The sequence below is a fragment of the Cynocephalus volans genome, chromosome 3 (assembly GCF_027409185.1).
Source record: "Cynocephalus volans isolate mCynVol1 chromosome 3, mCynVol1.pri, whole genome shotgun sequence".
Taxonomy (NCBI): Eukaryota; Metazoa; Chordata; class Mammalia; order Dermoptera; family Cynocephalidae; genus Cynocephalus; species Cynocephalus volans.
In genome coordinates, this window is record NC_084462.1 from 117,256,605 (window position 1) to 117,281,248 (window position 24,644).

Sequence of the window (24,644 nt, forward strand, 5' to 3'; positions counted from 1 at the left end):
TCCCAAAGCCATCTCAGACCCTACTAGACAAGAGCAAATAGCAAATGGGGGCTGGAAGAGGTTTGAGTTGAATCTTCCTTATGTGACTTATTCTCAAAGATGCATTGTATTGAGATGTTTGTATTGCAATGTGGGTCTCCTACTAGATTTTAGCCTTGTTTCTCATACATAGACTCTTATCTAGGCATATTGTACTTGCGTCAGATAAAGATTAAAAGCCTTAGACACTGGGACCCAAGTTGAAGGTCTTTCTAATCATAGTGGGAAAAATAAGAGAGAGATCCATAAGAGAGAGGAGCAATGCATAAAAGCAGAGGCAACTGCAGAGGGAAGCTGTGGGTGGGGTTCACAGTTCTCCCAAGCAGTGCTTGAGGCTGGTGGTTGAAGCTTGGTTCAGAGGCAGCTTGGCCTCCATATGTGTGTGAGTGTCTATCTTGACAAACTAATTTAGTGCTGCGATTCTAAGAGTAGTGTTGTATCACAGACTTGCAAAAATGCCTTGTCACATAATTAATACTTTGGTCTCAAAAATCAGATTTAGCCTGATCTTTTCAGTGGCAAAGCAGTTTTATTTATAGCAATCTTGCTACAACTGAAAGGCAATTTAGAGTGGTGGTTAAGAGAGTTGATTCTTGCAGCCCAACTGTTTGGGTTCAGATTCCAGCTTCACTTCTTAACGGCTGCATGAGGCAGGTCACTGTGCCTCGTTTTCCTCTTCTGTGAAGTGATGGTCATAATAATAGCATCTACCTCATAGGACTGCAATGAGCATTAAATTAGATGGTATCTGTGAAATGCTTAGAATGATGCCCGGACATATAAGCACTATATAAATGTAGCTAGGATGATTAGAGAATCTTAGATCCTCCTGTGACTAGGCATTGCGTGGCTGGGGTTTAGCCTCCTCAGTGAATCTTTCACATAGCTTGACAGACCTAGTGGGCATCTGGCCTAAGTGTCAAAAACAAACTGTAAGACTCACTCAGAGCAAAGGCATCTGCTGAGCATTTGCCATGTATGGAGTTTTTAGCTTTCTTATTAAATGATTAACAGCCAAAATCAGTGAATGTTGTTGCCAAGAAGCATCACACACACACATACTCACACACATGAGTGTGCCCACAAGCCAAGTCCCTGTGTGATTGCCATGAAGTTTGTCAGGAAGACATCATGCTCAGTTCTGTTGAAACTATGGAATAGATGTCAGGGATATGAAGGTCCTTCTGCTAAACAGATGACTGAAGGATTAAGTAAGTGAGTAGTGAGGAGTAAAATTCCAAGCTCCAACTGGAGGCAAGATGTGAAGCAGCAGCAGCCAGCGAAGCTAACCGCCCATGGGTGACAAGGATAAAAGGTGGACTCAATGTCCTCAGAGAGAGAGCCAAATGAGGTGGAAGACACATCAGAGGAGAACTCTGCATCCATATATAACTATCTATTTTATCTCTTCAATTTTACTTATTGATTGTTTTGTGATTAGATAATACATGGAAAGATGTATAATTCCAAAGACAGTAAACAAAATGGTAAACACTGAAAAGAACACTTCCCCTTACCATTGTTCTCCTGCCTCGGAGTTCCCCTGTCCAGAGGCAATCATTGCTGTCAGTTTCACATATATCCTTCCAGAGCAAATACAAATGGCATCATTCTCTTCAGTGCACAGACAAGCTGTAGCATGTCCCGGCCTGAAAGATGAGAAACTCTTCCTTGACTTGAACATTCCTTTCCAGGTTCCACCCAATTTCTTTGCTCCCCTTACAGCAGTAATCCTTGAAAAACTGGCTCCAATTATTGTTTCCAATTCCTCTTCTCCCACCCTTTGATGATCTCACTGTGATCTCAGTTTTTATCCCATATTTAAGGACTCATTGTCATGGGGGCTATAAAGGTCAGAACTTTATTCCAACTTGGAACAATTTGAAGGGCCATATCAGTGTCAGGGATGGAGTGACGCATTAGTTGAGACTGTATTACAGCCCAACTTTCCCCAACCTTGCTTTCTTCCTTTCCCTTCCTCAGAAGGTCATCCCAAGAGCAATCCCTAATAAACTTCCTGCACACTAATTTCCATTTTAGAGTCTGCTTCCCAGGAAACCAACCCGCGACATCCTCCAGTGGTTTCCCATCTCAGAATAAAAGCCTGAAGTCCCTGCAATGGCTCTGTGTGATCTGTCTCTCCCTTCTCACTGCCAGCCTTTCAGGCTATATTTCCTACACTTTCCCCTTTATTCAGTTCTGTTTAGCCTTTCCCTGGATACACTAAGCCTACTCTCACTCTTTCCAAGTGTCTTTGCAAGAGTCTTAGCAAGAATCTTTGCACTTGCTCTTCTGACTTCCTGGGACACACTCCCCCCAGACATCTTCCTGTCTCAACCCTCATTTCCTTTAGGCCTCTGTTCAAATATCACCTTGTCAGAGATTTCATACTGACCCCTCTATATAAAGCAGGATCCCACTACCACGCTAGCACTCTCTATTCCAGCACTTAACACTATCTGACACATGCTGTATTTTATTTACTTACTGTCTCTCTTTTCCTGTTTTGTTCTCTGCTATATTCTAAGGGCCTAAAAAAGCGCTTGGCACAGAAAATATGTTCAAGTAATATTTATGAATAAATGAATTATTCATATTTCATTTTCATGTAAATGCTGCACCTCTTACACAAATGTATTGCATATTGTCTTTTTCACCAGCAATACATCTCCAAAAACATCCCAAATCAGAGTATTAAGAGTTATCTTATTCTTTTTAACAACTGCATAGTTCAGTTTCATCAGTCCTCTATTAATGAACATTTATGTTATTTCCAGTGCTGCAGTGAATAACTTTGAAATGTCATCTTCTATCATGTGAATATACCCGTATCTATAGAAAAAAATCTTTAGAATTGTCATTTGCTGGGCCAAAGTATGTGTAACTTGTATTGGTAATTTTGGTAGATACTACCAAATTGTTTTTCATAAATCTTGTACTAATTTACATTCTCGCCCAGCGAGATATGAGCATGCCTCTTTCAACACATCCTCATCAATATTTTAATTAATGTTTCTGGTCTGATAGGTGAAAAATGGCATTTCAATGTGGTTTTAATTTTCAATTCGCTTATTACAAGTGAGGTTGAATATCTTCTCATAAATTTAAAAGATACTTGTATTTCCTCTTGCGTAATCTTTATATTAATACCTTTTCTGTAAACTTTTTTGAGTTGTTACTGTTTTACTTGTTGATTTGTAGAAAATGATGTGAACATCCACAAATACTTTTCTTGGTTTGCCATTCATTTTTAATTCTATTTTTGGCATTTTATATTTCAAATAGAAATGCAAAATTTTTGTAGTAGAGTTTGTTGATATTTTTCTCTTGTAGGTTTTGTGTCATACTTTTTCTTTTCCTCATTCTGAGATTATAAACAATTTTCCTAGGAATTTTCTTCCAATACTTTTAAGTTTTGAATTTTACATTTAAATCTTTATTCTTTGGGAATTTCTCCTGATGTACATTTTTAAAACATAGGTATATAAGTGTGGTTTTTAACCAAAGATTATCTTAGTGTTCCAATATCATTTATTGGATAAATCATCTTTTCTCCACTGATGCCATCTTTATTACATTTTCATTTCTAGCTTTATATTTTGTTCCATTTACCTATTTACCATGTAGAAGTACCACACTGCTTTATGTATTATAGTTTTATAATGTGTTTAATAGCTATCTGACTGGTCTTGTCTCTATCCCCAGCTCCAATTAAAAGGAAAATTGTGAAAGTAACAATATTTTCAAAAATTTTGTGCCTTTGTAGCTTATTTTCCCACCTAAATTTTATAATCTACTTGTTTAGTCCCAAATAAAATTCTGTTGATGTTTTTATTAGGATTATGTTATATTTAGAGAAGAATTTAGGGAGAACTGACGTCTTCATAATTTTGAGTCTTTTAATCTAATGAAAATAGTCTGCTTCTTTGTTCAAGTCTTGTATTTCCTTTTTCATGTTTTTAAATTCATGTTTTAAATTAAATATGTGTGTACGTAATGCTTTTAAACTAAAAAAAACTTTAAAGCAAGCACCTGTTCTAGAAATACTTAGATTAAAAAAGAAAAATAGAACTTTGCTAGGAACTTAGAAATACCCTGCATACTACTTTCTGATCACACGCCCTTCATCCTTTCAGAAGTAACCAACTTTCTGACCTTGTCATCGTTGTTTCCTTGCTTCATAGTTTTACTGCCCCTGTAAACATCTCTAAATAACATAGTTTAGTTTGTCTGCTTTTATGCTTCAAATAAATGCAATTATGCTAGATATATCCTTTTGTGTCTGGCTTCTTTTGCTCAAAATATGTTTATGAAGTTTATCTATGGATGCTGCCTATTTACCAAATGCTTTTCTTCTGAATCTATTGAGATCATCATATGATTAAAAATATTTCTTTTTTCAAATGTGAAACCTTGCTTTCCCAGAATGAATTAATCCAACTTGGTCATGAAATATTATCACTTTTTGGTTACTGCTGTTTTCATCTTGTGAGGACCAGTCTATTTCTGGTTTGCTCCTACTTCTCTGGAGTGGTCTTTTAGAAATCCTCTCCAAGAGCCCAGATTTTACCAGGGCACCTCCTCCTTGGTGGGTTGTGAGCTCCAGTTTTTGTCCCTCCAGCACTGAAGACTGCTAGTTGATCTGAGCTTCTCAACCTCTAGGCTCTGCTTACAAATCTGCAAAGTCCTTGATGGGGAAAACAGTGCCACAAATCTTACCTCTCTGAACTTTCATTCTCTGTGGGATCTTAGGCTCTCAAATTTCTGCCGCCTTGTTAACTCTCTGATGCTTTCAACTGATTCTTTTCTGTCCAGCTTGTCTAGTTGTTCTCAGTGAGGTGATTGATCTGCATAAGCTAGTCTGCCATAAACAGAAATAGAAATCAAGGAACAATATAAAATGGCAATTTAAGATACTGTTAGAGTGCAATAGTATTCTCAGGGTACAGTGATCATAATTTTATGTTTATGCCTCTAAGAGAAACAAAGCTAACACAAGCTACTTCAAATACCAAGAAAGCCATTTAATATTACAAGAGGTGTGAAGGTGATCTGGCATGGCATGTGTCACTCCACCAATCTCAGCTTAATTCTGATTTTCTCAAAAGCTAGGTGGCCTCTCTTTTCTCCCAAAATGTGTCATGTGCACCCCACCAGATGCTTCCTCCTGGGTTACTTGGTTACTCATGCCAGGAAATGAGGAGCTACTCATCCTCAGCTCCTTTGCCTCTTCACCCACTATGTCCAACAGGTTGCCAAATCCTGTCGATTACATCTACCTACTGTTTCTATAATAATTTGTTCTCTGCTTTCCATCCCTACTACTTTGCTTAGGTCCAACTATCATCATCCTTTGAGTTATTGCAGACTCTTATTCTCACTCCCCTATCAATACAAGGAAAGACCCTTCTAAAACACAAATCTCACCCAAGCTTTTGATATTGTGCTTAAAATCCAACAATGGCTCTCTAGAACCCATAGGATAAAATTATACTTATATTATACATATTCCCTCCTGAAGCAGATACTGAAGGCAGGCAAGGTGTACTGTAGGATACTCAGAGACCCCTCCGTGTACAGGGGCAGCCTCTTTCTAGCATGTGACTGGAATAAATGACAACCTCTCTGGACTTTAGTTTCCTTCTCTACAATAAGAGGAAATTGAACCCGAGGATTTCCAACTCCAATGACTTTGTGATTCTGAATCATTGCCTTAATATGTATTGCATGTGCTTTTAAAAATGTAGCTTATCTTTATAGCAACACCCATACTGGATTGTAAATATTATATAGAGAGTAATATCGAACATCAGTTATGCAGTTTTTATGTAGCAACAATTGATTTTATCTGCACTGATTCATGATTCAAATGGGAAACTAAATCATGACTTAACTGAATTATTTTCCTTGAAGTCTTCCACCCCTAAAAGGCCTGCAGAAGCCCCTCAGGATTAAGATGCACTGCAAGCCCTGATCCTAGACATGCCTTCCTCTGGGCTGGCCTGAAGTGTGAGGGGTTATTTTATTCTCCAGTACCATCTCTTGCCTCTCTGCTCAGTCTCACCCTTGCATCCTAGGCTTTTCTCATACTGAGGTGTTCTCAGCTCCCTCAACAAAAGATCTCGTACTACTCTTCCTCCAGGTCTTCTCTCATGATGCTTTTTCTTCCTGGAAAGCCTTCTCCCCTAGCCCATGTCTGGCTCCCTCTTACTTCTTTTTTAGAACTTTGCTTTGCCTCAGCGCCTCTAACTGGCTTGCTTCTCTCTCTACTCTGGGTTGGGTGCCTCTCCTCTCTTTCCCATTCTCATGACACCGTCTGCAGATATCACTACACTTCTCAAACTACATTGTAATTCTTTATCTGTGTATCTGAGAACTTACAGAGTCAAAATTCCTTGAAGACAGGGGCCATGTTCTTTTCATTTTTAAAATTCTGACAGCTGAGCAGAGCCTAATATATAGTGAATATTAAACAAACAAATGAATTTCTATTTAAATGAATGAATATATTTCACAATGGGAGTCATTAAAGAAATAGATTTCCCTTATAGGAATCTTAGAAGAATCTTTCTTATAGCTGTCAACTGCCTCTATTTGGATACTATATATGTATATACTTTTGGTGCGTGGCAGATTTATGGAAAATTATGTTTGGATGTTTCTTAAATTCTCTGAGGAATCTGTAAATTCTCAAATAAGCATAGCTTTCCAGACTGATATTAATCCTTGTTTCTGGTCAGAAAAATCTTGTCTTGATTTTGTCATCTTTCTTCTTTTGTGCTGGCAAGAGCTGACAGCTATTTAAATGAGAATTAAAAATAGGACCCTGTGAAGTACATGTTCCTTTTTTTTTCTGCCAGGATTTAACTGACCACAGAACTGGGGTTATATCTCTCTCTCTCCTAAAAAAAAAAAAAAAAAAAAAAAAAAAATTGCCACAGGCTATGCTATCAAATATAGATTAAAAACAGTGATGAAAAAAATAACTTCTAAGAGATATTCCAGTGATCCAGATGCTTCACCGCTACTAATAGAAAATGTGCTTTTTCCTTATTCTTGAAAGATATGCAAAGAATTAGAAGGTTAAAGTGTCACCAGTTTATAGCCAATGTGATCTGTGATTAATCCACATTATGAGTTAGCTTTGACTGCTGGATGTGTCTTTCCTTTCTGTGTTATCATCACAAATGGAAGAACCTCAGCTTGCAGAAAGTGGGATTTTGGTGGTGGAGAAAAAAGGTAATTGTATGTTAGGGAATTGTGTGAAAAAAGCCTTTTGGCTCAGGGAAGGTAGATTCATTCTTATCTTTGGAACTGACTGACTTGAGCATGCCTGATTTAAGATTGGAGCTGGGATTGGACGCTAAGGCACACTCTTACTAAAGATTCAACATGTGGTTGGTTCATTCGTTTGCTCCTTCAGAGATACTCGAGTTTTATAATGTGTTTTATAACAGAGGCTGCGTGCCAGCCACCGTGCTACCTCAGAACTGCTGGCCGTCCTGAGCTAACAATCTCAGGAGAATGGGAGTTGGGTGGGGGTGGCCTGTCGAACCCAGAAGAAGGTCACCTGTGCTCTGGTGATTCCATAACATTGCAGAATCCATTCATTCAGCAAACGTTCATTGACATCTGCTAAGGGCCCAGTACTGTTTGAAACAAGCTCTGCAGAGATGAACCTGGCACAGCAACTGCCGACTAGAGTTCCCTGTTTGGGGAGTGAGGAAAGAGGTAGAGAGAATTAATGTGTCAGGCAGAGGCAGAGCCTGGGAGCACTGAGGAGGGGACATTAAGCCAAGCAAGGGGAGTCGTGAGGCTTCCAGAGGAGGTGACCACAGAGTGCTTGTCAAGAAGTCTGAGAGAGCGGAAGTAAAGGGAAGAGAAGGGACTTTCAGACTTTGTCTGTTTTGGCTCTCCCTCTTTCAGGAGACCATGGCTAACCATTCCCAACAGATTTATTCACCTTTTTACTTAAACTTCTCTGAAAATAAGATTTGACTCATTCTTTCTACCAGTAGTTCTCAGCAAATCTCCAACCCTGAGCGATTCTTTTTTATATCTAATTTGTGTGCCCCCTCTCTCCCCTCCTGACCCAGGAATTCTAGCTCTCTCCTGGTGTTCTGACATTTGTGGAAACCGTGAGTAGGGGTTGGTGGGGAAGTTAGAAGCCTTGTAATTTTATCCCATGTGGCTTCTGGGAGTCAGAATGCTCAGAGCTGGCATGGAGGAACTTTCTGGTAAGGAGGCACCGTGCAGTTTCCTTTCACTGTTTCTTTTCTGGTTATTTCTCTGCTGAGATATGTATCTACAAAACAGTCATATTAGCCAGTAGGTGGGGTACTTTATCAGAAATAGCATGACTTAGTGTCATTAGTAGATAAGTATCAAATTGTAGAGGGGAACTAACTTTCCTAATTATGAAAAATGTTTGGAGTATTTTTGTATTTATAGCTTTCTCTATGAGAGCTTAGAAGGGAATGCGTAATCTTGGTAAGATTCAGGGCAGTTAGTTCACCTTACTGGGACTTCTTGTGGAACGATGAGCACTATGTGACTGGATACTGCCAATTAGAATTTAAAATTGTTTTATAAAACAGCTGTCCAAGTTACTTGCATGCCACTCTTAAATTCTGTCACTCTCTGACAATCTCTACTTTTCTGTAACTGCTCTGTGTTTTTTCATGATGGGTCTAAGCTCTCTATGCGTATTTAAAGATAGGTGTATAATTTCAGTGTTTCTTCTCAGCTAAGCAAGAACCCATGTAGTGGGGTGTTGAGGAAGCACTGCACACAGATTGTAAGCTTCACATATGAGCTTTCTATTGTAACCAAGCAACTGACACATTAGACATCCCTTTGCCATCAGCTTACATTCTCCGGGAACTTAGGTCAGTGCCTAAAATAACCCTGCTAATTGTGAGGGGCACATGTGGAATGAAATTCCAGTTAGCAGTGTGGGAGCTGAGTGACTGAGGATTTGAAACCTTACTATAGTTACAGTTCATAACTAGCCTCTAGGTAGTTAGGCCTAAAGCCTTTAAGTGTTCAGGTATGGAAAGAAAGTCAGATGTTGTGTTTTAGATTCTGTTTGTAAAGGTGGTTAACCGGTGACAGCCGGGTAAAAACCAGATCGACTTGAGTCACAAGATCGGGGCTTTCTTTGCCCTGCTCTCAACCTGTCTGGTGGTGGTGGAGCAACTGACAGAAGCGGACAGCTTGGCTGAGGGACACAAAATTGTAGCAGTCTGTGTAGGAGCCCACCGCACTTTGGACCTCTTCTTGCTGTGCAGTTCAGGTAGGCTGTTGTTTATGTGGCATTCTTGATAAGACAGACAGAGGTCATTACACTGTCCCATTCCAGAGCTGGGCATGCAAGTCTCAAGTGTCTCTCCTGCACACAGCATGCCAGTACTGGTGGGCCCTGTTTCACTCCCTAGCTAGACAATACGCCAAAGACACGTCTTCAAACAGTCGTTACTCAAGTGCACTCATATTCTAGGATGTAAGGGAGACTGGAGGAGTTCACACAGTGTTATTTATCTGGAGTGTGGTATAATGTCTCTTTAAAATTTACCTTCCTCTTTTTCTGTTTTATTTTCCTTATTCTAGCTCCAAAAAGCAGGCTTTTATATTTGTGGGAAACGATGGGAGAATATGTTAAGCCTCTTAGTGTATTCCAGAACATATGGTTTTCGTGTTTTAAATCTGGCTAATAGGGTCTGGCTTTTATTTTCAGACTAAGATGGACGTCAACACTGCTCTTTTCCAAGTCACCTCACTTACTCTACTGTTTGTGCCCATATCAGTGTAGTTAGCATAAAATGCTGCAGTGTTGCTGCTCTTCTTATTCCTGTCTTATCCACATTGTAAAGCATTGAATTTAGTTTTGGCTTCCATGTGTTTGGCACATAAAATAAGTATATAAATGCTGTAAATGATGCTATGAAACTTCCACCTGAGTGGGTTATTTAATCCAGTATTTATACAAACTTATATGTATACCTCATATCATGTGACAGACATGTTCCTGAAACACATGTGTAAATGGGGTTTTGTAATTGGAATGATTTAAAACATACTTGGAGAGCTGATGATGTTTAAGAAATATGTTTATAAAATCAATAGGAAGTCACAATTTATGTTTTGAGGTTCTTTTTTTGCATGTCAGGTTCTTAAATTCGGATTCACTGATATTGCATAACTGCATAAATTTCTCAGCAACAAAAACTGTCTTTTCGTTATCATAGAGTGTATATGTATATGATCACAAGAAGCCTTAGAAGGATGTCTGTGTGGTGGGATTTGGGGGTGGCCTATTAGATATATTGGATATTAAGTTGTGCCTTTGGTGGGAAAAGATTTTCTGGGGACAAGGGTCACGGTCTGAGGCTTAAGAGATTAAAAATAAAAGTTTAAAAGAATATTATCTTATTGTTTGTACATTACATTGATTTAATAAACTTGAAAAGCTGAAATATTATTGCTCTTCTAACATTGTGTATATATAATCAGTTTCAGGAATTATTAAATTGAACAATATGGAATTACCAATATTTGACAACTTCGGATGTATGAAAATGGTACTCTTGTATGAGATTTAAGCATTTAAGTACGTGTGATTTAAGTATGAGAGCTATCCAGTTAAAAAGAAGATCATCAAAGGTTGCTTCCTGTGAATAAATTCAGTATGCATAATGTCCTTTTTTCAATTCTTAATTTGTTTGTTTGGGCTTTTCAAAAGAACTTACTGTTTCTGCCAAGTGCTGCCTACAGTGTTTATCAGATCCGGTGACTGTGGGCACACATCCTCAATGTTTCAGAGTTGATATTTAACAGGGTTTGGGATGTCTTTGAGAAGGTTCATCCCCCGCATAGCTTGCCCATGGCCAAATGTATGTCACAATTTTAAGGTTTCTCTATGTGTACGAGTGGTTTGTTTTTGTTTTTTCTAATTTTTTATCATGCAATCTGAGGTCATTGATTTGAGACCTTCCTTTATTTTTTATATAAGTGTTTAGTGCTATATACATTTTCCCCTAAAGTCCTGCTTTTAGCAGCAGCATGAGAAGTTTATGTGTTGTATATTTATTTTCATTCATTTAAAAATGCTTTCTTATTTACCTTTGACTTTTTCTTTGATTCGTGTTTTGTTTAGAAGTGCATTACTTATTTTGTAAATATTTGGGGATTTTCCAGAGATCTTTCTGTTATTGTTTCTGTTATTCTAGTTGAATTTCATTGTGGTGAGAAAGTATGCTTTTTATGACTCAAATATTTTAAAATTTATTGAGATTTGTTTTATTATGATCTATCTTGGTATATGTTCCATGGGCTTTTGAAAAGAATGTATTCTGCTGTTGTTTGAGAGAATCAGTTGACTCTCCTAATTGACCGAAAAATGTCAATTAGGTCAAGTTGGTTGCTAGTGTTGTTCAAGTCTTCTCTTCATCTATATCCTTTTTTTTCCCTAGCAATTATTGAGAGAGGGGCATTGAAATCTCTAATTACAGTTGTGAATTTGTTTCTCCTTGAAGTTCTGTTGGTTTTTGTTTATGTATTTTGAAGCTCTCTTATTGGGTACATTAACATTTAGGATTGTTATATTCCCTTGGTGAATTTATTCTTTATCACTATAAAGTGACCCTTTTTATCCCTGGTAATATTTTTTGCTCTGAAATTTACTTTTTCTGATATTAACACCTGCATAGCCATTTCAGGTGCCTTTTAAAGACTTTTTAAGGGAGTTTGTATCTAAGGTATTTATGCAAAATAAACTATGCAACTATTTCATTTATTAATATATTTGTTTGATTAATCAAGGTTTAAATAGAATTCACTGATAGTTTTCAGAGGTCCTCCTACAATTTCATTTTTACAGTGTTAGGGCTTTTGTAGTCATCCTTCCTTCATTGTCATGTGATTGTCATTTTACAGTAAGTAACCTTCATTATATATAATACATGATATTCATACATTTAACATGTGGCATGAGATGATCACTGGTCAATCGGAATGGGTGCCAGATACAAACTATAGGTGTGACCTCACTGTTGCATGTTGGCTGGAAGTATGATAATTGACATCTCCTAAGTTAGATGCAGGAACCGTTTTCCCCAGTCATTTATATAAAGGTCTAGCTTCTGTAGATACCCTCAAAAGAAAAAAAGAATCTTTACCATTTAGAATTTTTACAGTTATTCAATATTCAAGTTAACATGTGTATCAACATCTTAAGGCATGACTTATTTATACCAAGGGAAATTCCATAGGGAACTTAATTTTAAAATTTATTTTAGATTGTGGTTGATATTTCAGGTAGCAAATACTTACTTGTTCACTAACACACCAGTTTTTTATTGAGGCCCTCCTCTATGTCAGCCATTGGGTATTCAGGGATGAACAACACTACTTGGTCTGCCATAAGAAGCTACTGTAGTGGGAGTGAGACCTATTGCCAGTTCTAGCACACTCAGGATGTGGTGTGGCGGAGGGGTGTGTGGGCAGTGGAGTATAAGGGGACACCTGGTGTCTAGCTTCATAGGCTCTCTCAGGATGAAAGAGCCAAAAATAACTTAATTTACCTACTTCCAAAAAGGAAACAACTATTTTATACTATACACCTTGATTCATTCTTCCAGAGATTTCACTATCCTATAGTCAGTACACCTTCAATGATTGTTTTCTTTTTTGTCCCTGTGTGGGGTTTTACTAGAGCTCTCACTCTGCTTTCCGTGTGCCATTTAGCATGCACTACCTAGTGGAGTGCCTTATATACTGTTAGCACTTGATAAATATTTATTTGAATGAATGAATGAATGAGTGAGTGAATGAATGACTCTTTGCCTCTGGCCACCATGGAGGATATAGGAAGAAATTGGAGCTATTGTTCAGCCCTGCCATAAGCTGGATATTACCAGAAAGAAGTAAATATCTCCGGAAGATGCCACTATAGCACTCAGGGAAGGCATTCTCAGGGACCCGGGAATGAGCTATCATGATGTGTCTCTAGGACTGGAATCAGAGCAACAGAATAATTTTGTATGTAGAGGATTCTGCCGGCTGAGAATGGAGTGGGTGGTTTAGAGAAAAGCAGCTTATTGCACCTCAGGACCCCAGAGGGATTTACTCATGCACCTGTTCCTTTCCACGCAGTGTAGCCTCAGCAGCCGTGGCCACCGTAGTGAATTATTCAGTCACCATCCAGGCCAAGGCAGCTCCAAGGGGCTGGGGTTGGGAGGTCAGACTGGCATGGTTGTACTACTGGTATAGATGTTTAGAGGATCAAGATGCTTAGAGGATCTGAACTATCACATCAATAATAGGTGGTGGTTAAAGAGTTGTACACATCTTCCCTGCTTTTTCTCTTTTTCTTGTCAAAACATTTTGGAAACTGTTAGGTAAACCCAGTTACGAAATGAGGGAAATTTTTAGAGCTGGGTGACAGATACATGAGTATTCCTTTTATTATTCTTTATGCTTTATGTATAAATGATATATTCTTTTGTATATTAGAACATTTTTCATTATGGAAAACACCCAAGATAAGAAGAAAAAATCTTTCAGACATAATGGTAGGCAAAAGAAGCAAGATAGAAGAATACATACTATATGATTCCATTTATATCAAGATCAGAAACAAAACACTTAAACTATTTTATTACACTTGCATACTAAGTAGGTAAAATGATAAAACAAAGCAAAATAAAAAACCCAGGAAGTGATTACTATAAAGTAATAGGCTCAATCACCTCTAGATAAAAGGGCATTTGGGGAGCATCTTGGCTGTTAGTAATGTTCAATTTCTTCAGCAGAGTGGTGGTTACACATGTATTCACCTTATAATTATTTATTATTTTATTTTTTCTAAGTTTATTTATTAATATATATATTTTTTACATTCTATGATGTTACAGAGCTGTTGGGGGGGAGGGGAAGAGGGGAAGGGGAAGGAAATAGGGTGGGAGAAGGAGGAAGGGGGTGTGGTTAAGTCCCATGGCACCCCCTCATTCCTGCAGGGGAGACCAGGGGGCTTCTGGCAGTGGCTTGGTCATTGCTGGGCTGGATGCAGATGTCAGAGGGTGTGGCTGAAGCCCTCACCCCCTCCCCAACCCCAGCTTGGGAGTCCAGGGTGCTTCTTGTGGCAGCCTGGTGGATGTCACTTGGCTGGTTTGGGTGTTGGGGGGCATGGCTGAGGCCCTCAGCTCCCCACCCTTGGGACTTGTTGTGGGTGTTGGGGAGGAGGGCTGCGGTCCATAGCCCCACCTCCTCCCTGGCTTAGTAGCCCAGGGGACTTTTGATCCTTCTAGGTTTTATAGCTGTTCTTTGGTGATATGAGATCTTTACTAGATAATATCAAAATCTGTCTCTGGTCTGTGGGTATTTTGTTTTCTCTTTCAGTTCTGTGTTGGGTTATTTACTGTTCCTACCACTTAAACTCTGCACTGAAACTAATTTGTTGTCCTTTGCTTACTTCTAAAATGGGGGAACTTCCTGTGGGGACCAGCACTTGAGCCCTGTGGTTGAGCTAAATTGTTGTTTTACAGCTGATTCTCCGAGGAAGGCTTTTTGTGCAGCTCAGGTTTTAATGGTTGACTTTGTAGGTACTTCTGGTTCTCGTGAGATCTGGAACACCTGAGTTGTGCAGAAACTCTGATCTGGGCCCGAGTCTTTTCAGCAAACTGTACTCCTTGCAGTTCTATATTCCTGACCAGTCTCCACTGAGTGGTCCTGGGCTGATTGGAGGGACATATCAGCTGTCCTTGCTGTGTCCCAGTGTTCTCCTGATGGGCCTGTCTCCCCCACTGCCCGTGCTCCAGACACTTCCTATGGGACAGGCCATGTGCTAGTCCCTTGTGATGACTCACTGGCCTCTGAGTGGCTCCATTTTTTCAGTTGTTCTGGCTCCTTGCTCCTATGTGGGTCCACAGGAACTCTATTAGTAGTCTTGTTGGCCTGGGGGCCACCAAGGCCCTCTTCTCCCCTGCTGTCTCCAAGCAACTCTGTCCGAAGGGTACAGCTGTGGCTTTTGCCAGTTCCTACTCTGTGTGCTCAGCAGCTCCAGGCTGGAAGCAGCTGGGGCTTGAAATGGTTGGAGCAGTTCTTTCTTACTCTCATTGTGGCTTCTTGCACCTTCATGCACTCCATAGGTCTCTCCTCCTCTTCCCCTGAGCTCTGCAGCCCCAACTTGGCTGTCATTGCTTTTTAATAGTTGTAAATTGGTTGATTTGTGGGAGACAGTTATGCTGAGGATCATCTACTCCACCATCTTGACCGGAAGCGCTCTGTAATTATTTGTTATGATTCAAATTTATCACATAAACTTTTGTCTATGCAAGCCATATTTCACAACACAAAAGTTTAAAGCACAACAGCATAAAAAGAAAGAAGGAATTTTCATCTTTATTCACTCATTTAGAGCTGTCATTCTTTATGCAATTAGGGAAGTTGCTCCCTGCTTCAGTTTTTAGGTGATATATGATTTCAATCTTGCACAGACAGGTCTTTGTGTATTATCATTTGACCTGTTTAGAAAATGAATATAGTAGATAATACAAAGCATTGATATTGATGCTTGGGATAGAACTTGGATAACATTTTTTGATACAGTAGTAATAATATTAAATAAATCTCACTACTAATATATTATATGATATTTGAGATATTATAACATTTATTATCCAGTTTGTCCTATTATATTTGATATCATTACATATTTATTATAAAACTTAAAATGAGTGTTATACACTTCACATGTTAAATTTTTCAAGCATTAATCTCTTAAAAAGAGAGATAGATTAGACACAAAATTTATTTGTTACATGATTTGTAACTTAAAAAATTTCAAAATTGCAGTTGATGAGTACTCATTCATACCAAATACCTATTATTAAAAGTGGCACTTGATCAGTGAGTACATATGTAGCTAATAAAAAATTAATGCTTTTCAGTATTTGAATTTGTATCTGTATGTATCAAAACAATATATCTATATTTATCTATAATGTATAGAATTTTAGTTGTAATTGATATGACCAAGAAATACCTGAAACTAAAATTTTGCCATTTTTTTTTCTTTAGTATCTTTGTGCTTGATGCTCTTAGACTAGATCTTTACTTTCAAAGAGAGTAAAGATGAGAGGAGATGAGGGAAGGAAAACTCACTTAACATGTCTCATCAGCTTGCTCTATGGAATTATCAACAGGAAATATAAACAGATATTTTTAAGCAGTGACCTTGCTATCAAAAGACTTGATGAGCTTTGTGGACAGGTGGGTATCCACACATATCCCATGACCTGTTCATTGGACAGATTGCTATGAAGTATTTACTGGATAAAATTGTTTATTAATGTTTATATGAAAATGAATATCGTGATGTTCCTGAAGGATTCATATTACAAGAATAGAGGGAAAAGACAGTACTAAACCAATTACTATTTCTTACACTTGTATCACTCTGTGACCCTGAACATCCTTCTCCAGAGTCTCTTGTTGGATGGAAGCAGCCTCACCATCTGAGATGCATGGGTACCAATGGCTAAAATTGCACCCATTATGGTGATGCTGGCCAGGCCAGTGCAGGTGCCAGTACTAGGTAGAATGTAAAGTTTTGAGTATGCTCAAGGCTTCCCTGAGTGATTCTGTACTTTAGTACTAATTAATATGTGTGGGGAACGGTCTATATCAGAAAGGCTCAGTTTTCTCAGTTGATTTGCATATCTCCCAACCTTTTCTCTTTTTCTTTGCCAGTTTTGCCAAATATTTCTGGCCTCTGAAGGTATGATGGTCATAGCCATCATCATGTCATAAGATAATCTGCCTCCAGCACCTTCACCCTGGTTTGGTATGAACATATCCCTTTTTCCTTAACTGGGGCAAGTACATATGCAGAGGACTTTAGAATGGACTGTTGAAGGAACAAGAGTCGAGCCCTGTAGTTTCCCCTTGAAAGTACATTTTGGACTATGGCACAGCACTGTATCTGGAGAGTTCTGCCCTATGCAGTCATTCAGGGACCGAGGCTACTTCCATCCTGAGCAGTGCTGTCCAATAAAAATGTAATATGATATAGTATGATATAAATTTTTCCAGTAGCCATAATAAAAAAGTAAAAATAAATATGTACAATGAATTTTGATATTATATTTTATTTAATCTAATTTGTCCAAATATTATCATTTCAACATGTAATCAATATAAAAATTATTAACAAGCTATTTTTAATTCTTTTTTTTCATATGAGGTCTTTGAAATCCAGTGTATATTTCACACTTCTATTACATTTCAGTTTGGACTAGGTATATTTTAAGTGCTACCGTTTTGAACAGTACAGATCTAGAGTCTTGTTTTCTAGGACCTCAGAGTCTTCTGTGTCTTATGAATCAAGCCAGCAGACAAGGAAGAGAGAGTACATGGAGGATCCCAAAGGAGGTTTTAGGGATTAGGCCTGGCATCAAAATTTATCACTTACACCCACATTCCATTGGCCAGTATTCAGTCAGATGGCCCCACCTAACTGCCTGGGGACCTGAGAAATGTTGTTTGGGTGTGTGCCCAGAAGGAAAAGGAAGTAGGTTTCATGAGCACATAGCAGAGTCTCTACCACAGCAGATAAGGTATTATTATTATTACCACATTTTACAAATCAGGAAACTGATGCCCAGGCAAATTAACTGATGGGCTAGTTAATGGGAAAATGTAAGTAGAATGCAGGTCTTCGCTCCCTAGAGTGAGGTTTCTTCCGTCAGACTGCCCTGCCTCCTCTCCTTTATTTGTCTCTCAGCCTCCCCTTTAACTCTGTCCATGTAGATGCAGTTCGTGCAGTAAACTTGATGTCTTCAATATTTTATCTCATCGGTTCTCCTATGCCGCTCTATGACTTAATGACAGTATCCTATTTCTGCTGTTTTAGAAAATGACAGGGAGCCCAGTATAATGAAGCAAATATGCCTTATTACTGGATAGTTCAACTAATAGTACCATTCTGAGCACTGCTCCATCATTCCGATTGGGCCTTTTCCTTCCGCAGACTGAAGCAGTTAATTCAAAGCAAAGGCTTATTAAGGTCTTCATCAAGCCATTTCAATCAATGCATGAGTTGCATTTTAGGTTCTAATGAGCAGTCTGTTCAATTGAAGTTTTTAGCTTTTTAGAAGTGCTTAGAAGAATAGTAACAGAAGTGCCTGTAATGGTGAAATTATTGAACTGAAGTCCTTGGATAAGCTGCTTTATTTCTAAGATGGAAGGGGATATTTTAGATGGAGAAATGAGATAAAATCCCTCAAAGCAGATTAGTGGTAAAGAGTGATGGCTCTCCCGGACTGCTGATTATAACGTAAGTGTTCATCAAGGGCAGGTTTTACTGAAGACAATGTAATTAGACCACTGCCCTTTAGCTTCAAATTACCCACAGCAAACTAGTTTGGAGTTTTTGTTGTTGTCTTATGGTTTTGAATATGCAATACATTCACAAGGGTCAAAAATTTAAAAATATGAAAAGATACACAGTGCAAAGTTCCCTTCCACCCTCCAGTGCAGAGGGTTGGCCCTTCTGTACCCCAACCAGGTAGGTCCTCATTCTTGCTTGTTTCTTGCATATTTTCCACAGTTTGTATATGCATTTATAAGCAAATATGAATATATATTCTTAGTTTTTCTCCTATTTTATCCAATACACACTGTTCCACACATTGCTTTTTTAACTTAACAATGTATGGTAAAGATCTTTCTATGTCAGAATACGGAGGGCCTTCTTAGCATCATCATTCTTTTCTATAGCTGTGTAGTATTCTGGTGAATAAATGTACCACATTGATGGATATTTACTTTGTTTCAAATCTTTGGATATTGCAAACTGTATTGTAGTAGATAGGCTTAAACATAAGTCATTTCACAAAAAATGTAAACATATTAGAGACATAAGTTCTCAGAAGTAGGATTGCTGGTCAATGCGTAAATGCTTTTGGAATTTGATAAAAATGGCCAAATAGTGGTTTTGTTAATTTACTCCAATAAGGAATGCTTAAAAGCACCTATTTTCTGTACCTTTGCCAGTAGTTTGTGTAAAGAAATTTTTAAATCTCTGCCTTGTATCCAAAAAATGATATTTCTGTGTAGTTTAAATTTACATTTCTCTTACTATGAGAAAGTTTGAGCACGTTTTCATAGGTTTAAGGACCATGGGTATTACTTTTCCTATGAACTGTGTTCATATACCTTCCTTATTTTTCAGTTGTGTTGTGGTCTTTATTGATTTATAGGAGCCCTGTGTTTATTAGGGGAATAAGTCATGAGGTATGAACTACAATATTTTTTTCCTGGTTTTGTCATTTGTCTTTTGATTTTACTTATGGTATATATTTTTATTAGTATGCAGAAGTTTTCTTTTATTTTCTTTCTTGTTCCACCTTAGTTAAATTTATCTTTCTTTTAATGATTCTAGATTGTGAATTCAGAAGGTCTTCCCCATTCCAAGAGTATAGATAACTTACCTATTTTTTTCCTAATAATTTTTACGTTTTCATTTTCTACATTTAAATCTTTAATCCATTTGGGATTCATCAAGGTTTATAGTGTATCCAACTTAATTTTTTCCCAGATATTAATCTAGTTGGTTTTTTTTTCCCCACTGATTTGAGATACCTCCTTTATGCTCAAATACCCAGGTAATTTGGGTCTACTTCTAGACCTACTCTCTCCAATTGTCTGTCTGCATTTATGTGCCAATATCACACAGTTTTAATTACTGAGGCATTTGGCTGCCGAACCCTATAGGTGTTCAGAATCGGTCTTGTCTCTGCCAGAAACCCCATCCATAGTTTCCACATACCCACAATGTTCCCTGTGGTATTGGTATTACTGTAGTCCTTGACCTATTGATAGTATCATATTGTACCTCTTGACATTGAGGACTGGGGATCCAGCCCACAACTTCTGTACCTATGGTACATTCAGTGCATCTTGCAGCCTGTCCCTGTAACTCCGCCCTTTCAGTTACTAACCATGAAAACCCATCCCATACACTATAGTTTTCCCAAGGCTTACAAGAATTTAGGTGGGCTTTTGCTTCTTTTACAATGTGTTGTTTGGTGACATTCCATGTAACGTCAAGGGAAAATTCTGCACCAACCAGGTCTGGTTAGCAGTCATCATTGGGATGATTTTCCACGGGAATCCTGCAGCTACACTGCTGGGGAACTTGCTGCAGATCCATCAAGCAGATACATTGGCCACACAAGAATATGTCTGTGCCCGGTCGACTATGGTGTTGGCAGCCACAAGACTGATTCCGAACACCTATGGGGTTCTGGTCTCAGCTCTGGAAGTGTGCTGAAGTACGTTATTCTCTGACAGAGAAACAGTTAGCAGCTCTGTATTCTGCCCTGATGGCTACTGAAACTATCACAGGAACTGCCAAGGTCCTAGTAAGGATGACATACCCCATACTGGGTTAGTTACATACTTGGGCAACTGCCCCCAAAATGGGTGTAGCTCAAACGCCCACTCTGTCCAAATGGGGAGCATATATAGAACAAAAAAGCATTCGCAAGGTCCAGAACATAATGATAAGTTCCCAGCTGAGCTGTCAGCTGATCCATTAAGTCGTGAACTGAAGGCACAGCCACATGCAAAGGAGGCACTACTTTGTTCAGTTCTCGATAGTCCATAGACATTCTCCAGGTACCATCAGGTTTTTTTTACTGGCCATACCAAGGCATTAAAGAGGCTATATGCGGGACGAATGATGCCAACCTTTTTAAACTCCAATATAGTGGCATCTATCTCTGCATGTCCTCCTGGCAGGCGATACTGCTTCACATTGACTACACGTCTTGGCTTGGGTAATACCTGTGGGTCATGTTTAGCATGTCCCCATAACACAGGATTTACTGTCCATATCTGCAGCTGGAATTCTCCAATGTAGTTGGCAGGTATAACGCATAAAGTACAACTATGCCAAAGATATATTCAGCTACTGGGGATACATACACAGTATATACACGAGGGGGCAATCATCCTATGCTCAGCAGCAAAGACACAGCTTTGGCTTTTATAGGATGTCCTCCATAGCCATCAACATTCACTGTGGCCCCCGGAAACTTATGCGGGTTGCCATGTATCAGGCTGCATTCTGCGCTGGTGTCCACCATTGCTAACACTCGCTGTACATTTGACTCTGACCAATGTATTGCCAGTTCAGCATGAGGCCTCCAGTCCTCATCTGCCTCCAAAAGGCGAGCACCTCAGCCTGTTCCCTGGCCGAAATAGAACAGTCCATCGCCTCCACGGAAGTAGCCACAAAGTCTTTCAGAGTCACTGGGCATACTTTATCATTTGTCTCTTTTGGAAGTTTGGTGGCAGCAACTGCGTGCTGTTTGGGACTCAGTTGCTGCCACAAGGTGGACAGAACCGCGTTTGGCTGCCGGTATATACTAAAATAGATTATAATTTTAGTATTAGCTATACTAGTCTGCCCTCATTGCTCCTGTTTTTCCCCTCCAGTTTTTTCTGGCTATTCTTGATTGTCCATTTTTAAGTTAGAATCAGACTATTTTCCATCCCCACACTTCAACCCCCGCACCCCAATAAAAAAAAGCAAACCTTTTGTTATTTGTATTGGGAATTATATTACATTTATAAAATAAATGTAATTTGTTTAGGGAAGGCTGCTATTTTAAACGATATGGAATTTTCCTATCCAAGAACATGTTTTATTATTTTGGTTTTTTATCTCTCTCTCTCTCTTCTTTTAATTCATGAGTAGTGTTTTAAAGTTTTCTTTGTTTAGATCTTCCACATTCCTCTTATATTTATTCCAAGGCATTTTAACTTTGTTGTTGTTTATTCCAAGGCATTTTAACTTTGTTGTTGCTATATTGTTAATGGAATCTTCTTATAGCTTCCAAAAGCTTGTTATTTATATATATGGTAACTAATCATTTCTAGGTGTTAATTTTTTACTCCGCTATTTGACTGAATATTTTTGTTTGTTGGAATTTTTAAGTCAGTTCCTGAGTTTTCCCAAGCAGGCAGTCATATCATCTTTGAATAGTTGTAGGCTTACCTTCTCCTTCACAGTAGTTCTCTTGTTCTGTTAGCTTTCATTAAGCTACTTTTTGGCAACAAACAACTTGTAGATCTTCCTGGCTCAAAACAATGAGGTGTATTTGTTGCTCATGTTACATGCCCATTGCAGAATAGTCGTCAGCTCTGCTCCATGTCCTTATCATCTGTCCCCATGCTGAAGGAGTGGCCCCATTTGGGGTATGCTAGTCTTCTGAAATCAGGAAGGGCAGAGTAATGGCAGAGTAACTGGGTGGCTTCTAGAGTTCCAGCTACTTCATTTTTGCTCACATTTCATTGGCTGAAGTAAGTCATATGGCCAAGCCTGGTATCAATGAGGTGAGGAAGTCCAATCCTTTCACAGGGAAAACCACTGACATTAGAAATCAATAATATAATCTACCATAACCTCTAATTTTTTCAGATAAGCAGCAAACTTTGAATAACATTATCAAAATTCTTGGGGTCCACTAGCCCCAAATACTTAATTTGTATAGACCTATAATTGTCAATGCTATTTAGCAGTTAACTCTAACTGTCTGACAATCAACTTCATAATGGTATAAAGCAATAAGCATTTATTTAGCTCAGATGTCTGCTGGTTGGCTGGAGGTTGCCAGTGTAGGCTGGGCTTAGCAGGGGAGGTGCTGCTTTACATGTCTCTTGTCTTCCTTGAACCAGTGAGTTGGCCAAGGAGGGCTGGGACAAAGTTTAAGAGGATGACAAAAAAACTTAGTAATAAAGATATATAATATTTAATGTGACATTTTAAAAAATGAAAATTAATGCAGATAAATCCATGATGAATGAAATATCAAAATTTTAAATAAAGACAGAATCAATAACAATGCTGTGCTGAGCCATATTGGAGCCTGAGGCAAAAGGGGAAATCAATGATACTGATCCTGTCTTTATGAACAATTATTGAAAAAGTATATTTATTGAGTGTTATGTATAAGGCATTATATGTTACATGAATAATGTATATTTATATTTTCATAAGTTGTATATATATATTACAGATAAAATAGCATACATATATATATGAATGATTCTATTTAGTTAACCAGTCATAAGGTATTTATATCAAATATTGTCCTTTTCACAATTACAGTGTGATAATACCACAGTAGTTTGAGAATTCATTTTTTGGAATCTCTTTTAGAGATTTTTGCATACTTCTTTGAAAGTCCTCTATGGTGTCTAGCTTTCATGCTTTTGGTGGTAGATTTGATATTTGAAAATGGGCAAAAATTATTTAGAGCCAAGTGTTGGGTAAGAAAGCTGGGTTATTAAGCTGAGCATTAATCTTTGATTGAAAATAAGAGGTGAATGTGAAGACATGATATTCATTTGATTATATAGCTTGTGAACTTGCTTTGAAGGCAGTTCCTAAAGTAGAATTCTAGAAATTACTGTTTTAACTGTATTGTTGAAGAAGGTAGATAGCTCCACAATATGAAGAGTTGAAGGAAAACACTATGTTTGGATGTGTGAAGTCTAGCACTAATGTAATGCCCCCACCATCTCAATGACTTGAAAAAATGTCCCAAAATCCTAGTAAGCGGAGGTGGGGGTGAGATGGGAGAGGGGTGGAGAGAGGGACTATAACTGTCAGATACTTGATAGAACTATCCTAAAAATACTGAGTCAGCTTTGTAGATTGTAAACCAAAAGTCATAGTTCTATTTATTCTGCCATGATGTAGAAACTGAAAATAAAAGAGACTACAAAGATTATTATGCTGTATTATGGAGAGACCAGCCCCTACCACATCTACATAATCTGTTCCCCACCCCCTCACTCGAGAATTTCAGACATGCTATGGCTATAAGATCTGGCCTTGATTATGTACACATATGTGAGTATCTGGACACACACACACACTTATCAGTCAATAGGTGGAAATGGACCATTCATGCATCAATAAATCATGAATGGATCTGTTATCCAGACCCTGATTCAGAAGTATGTAAACAGACATTCAAACCCAAACCTATGTGTCAGTATATCAACAATATGTAGCAGTTTTATGACATTTATAGTTTATTAACTGTCTTTCATATTTGTATCTTATTTTAATTCTTTTACCTTAAAGAAATCGCCCATCTCTTTTTCTGTGTGTCACATATATAATTATACCCCCCCCCCCCCCACAAACACTTCTTAGGAAAACCTTAAGAAAAAGAAAAAAATGTCTGTGAACATGACTAAAAACCAGTACATTCCCAAATTATAGAATGGGGGATACACTAATGACTAGCATAAGGTAAATTAAACATACTAGAGATTTTTGTTTGTTAGTTTGCAGAGTTATTAAGTAAAATTCTTGACTATCTTCCTTCTGGCCTAGTCAGTAATACATGCATTGTTTCTATGTATCCAACAGTTGCTTATTATTTGTCAATGATATCAGTCACTTAGGGATAGCATAGCAAACCTCAATTTGGGCCTTTGTAGAATAACTTATAGAAAAGTAATTAGACTTTTTCCAAATTAGTAGTCTAATTTTGCACAAGGTACTTGTATTTACAGTATTCTAT

General features: G+C 38.2%; 1 protein-coding gene across 1 annotated transcript in view; it reads left to right on the top strand.

Annotated features, from left to right (window-relative positions):
- Window positions 1–24,644, top strand: part of AKAP6 (A-kinase anchoring protein 6) — a 353,091-nt gene that overhangs the window by 35,629 nt on the left and 292,818 nt on the right. Inside the window, exons 2-3 of the mRNA XM_063090114.1 lie at window positions 9,154–9,334; window positions 21,234–21,463. Of these exons, the coding sequence (XP_062946184.1) occupies window positions 9,154–9,334; window positions 21,234–21,463 (411 nt within the window). The remainder of the gene's footprint in view (window positions 1–9,153; window positions 9,335–21,233; window positions 21,464–24,644) is intronic.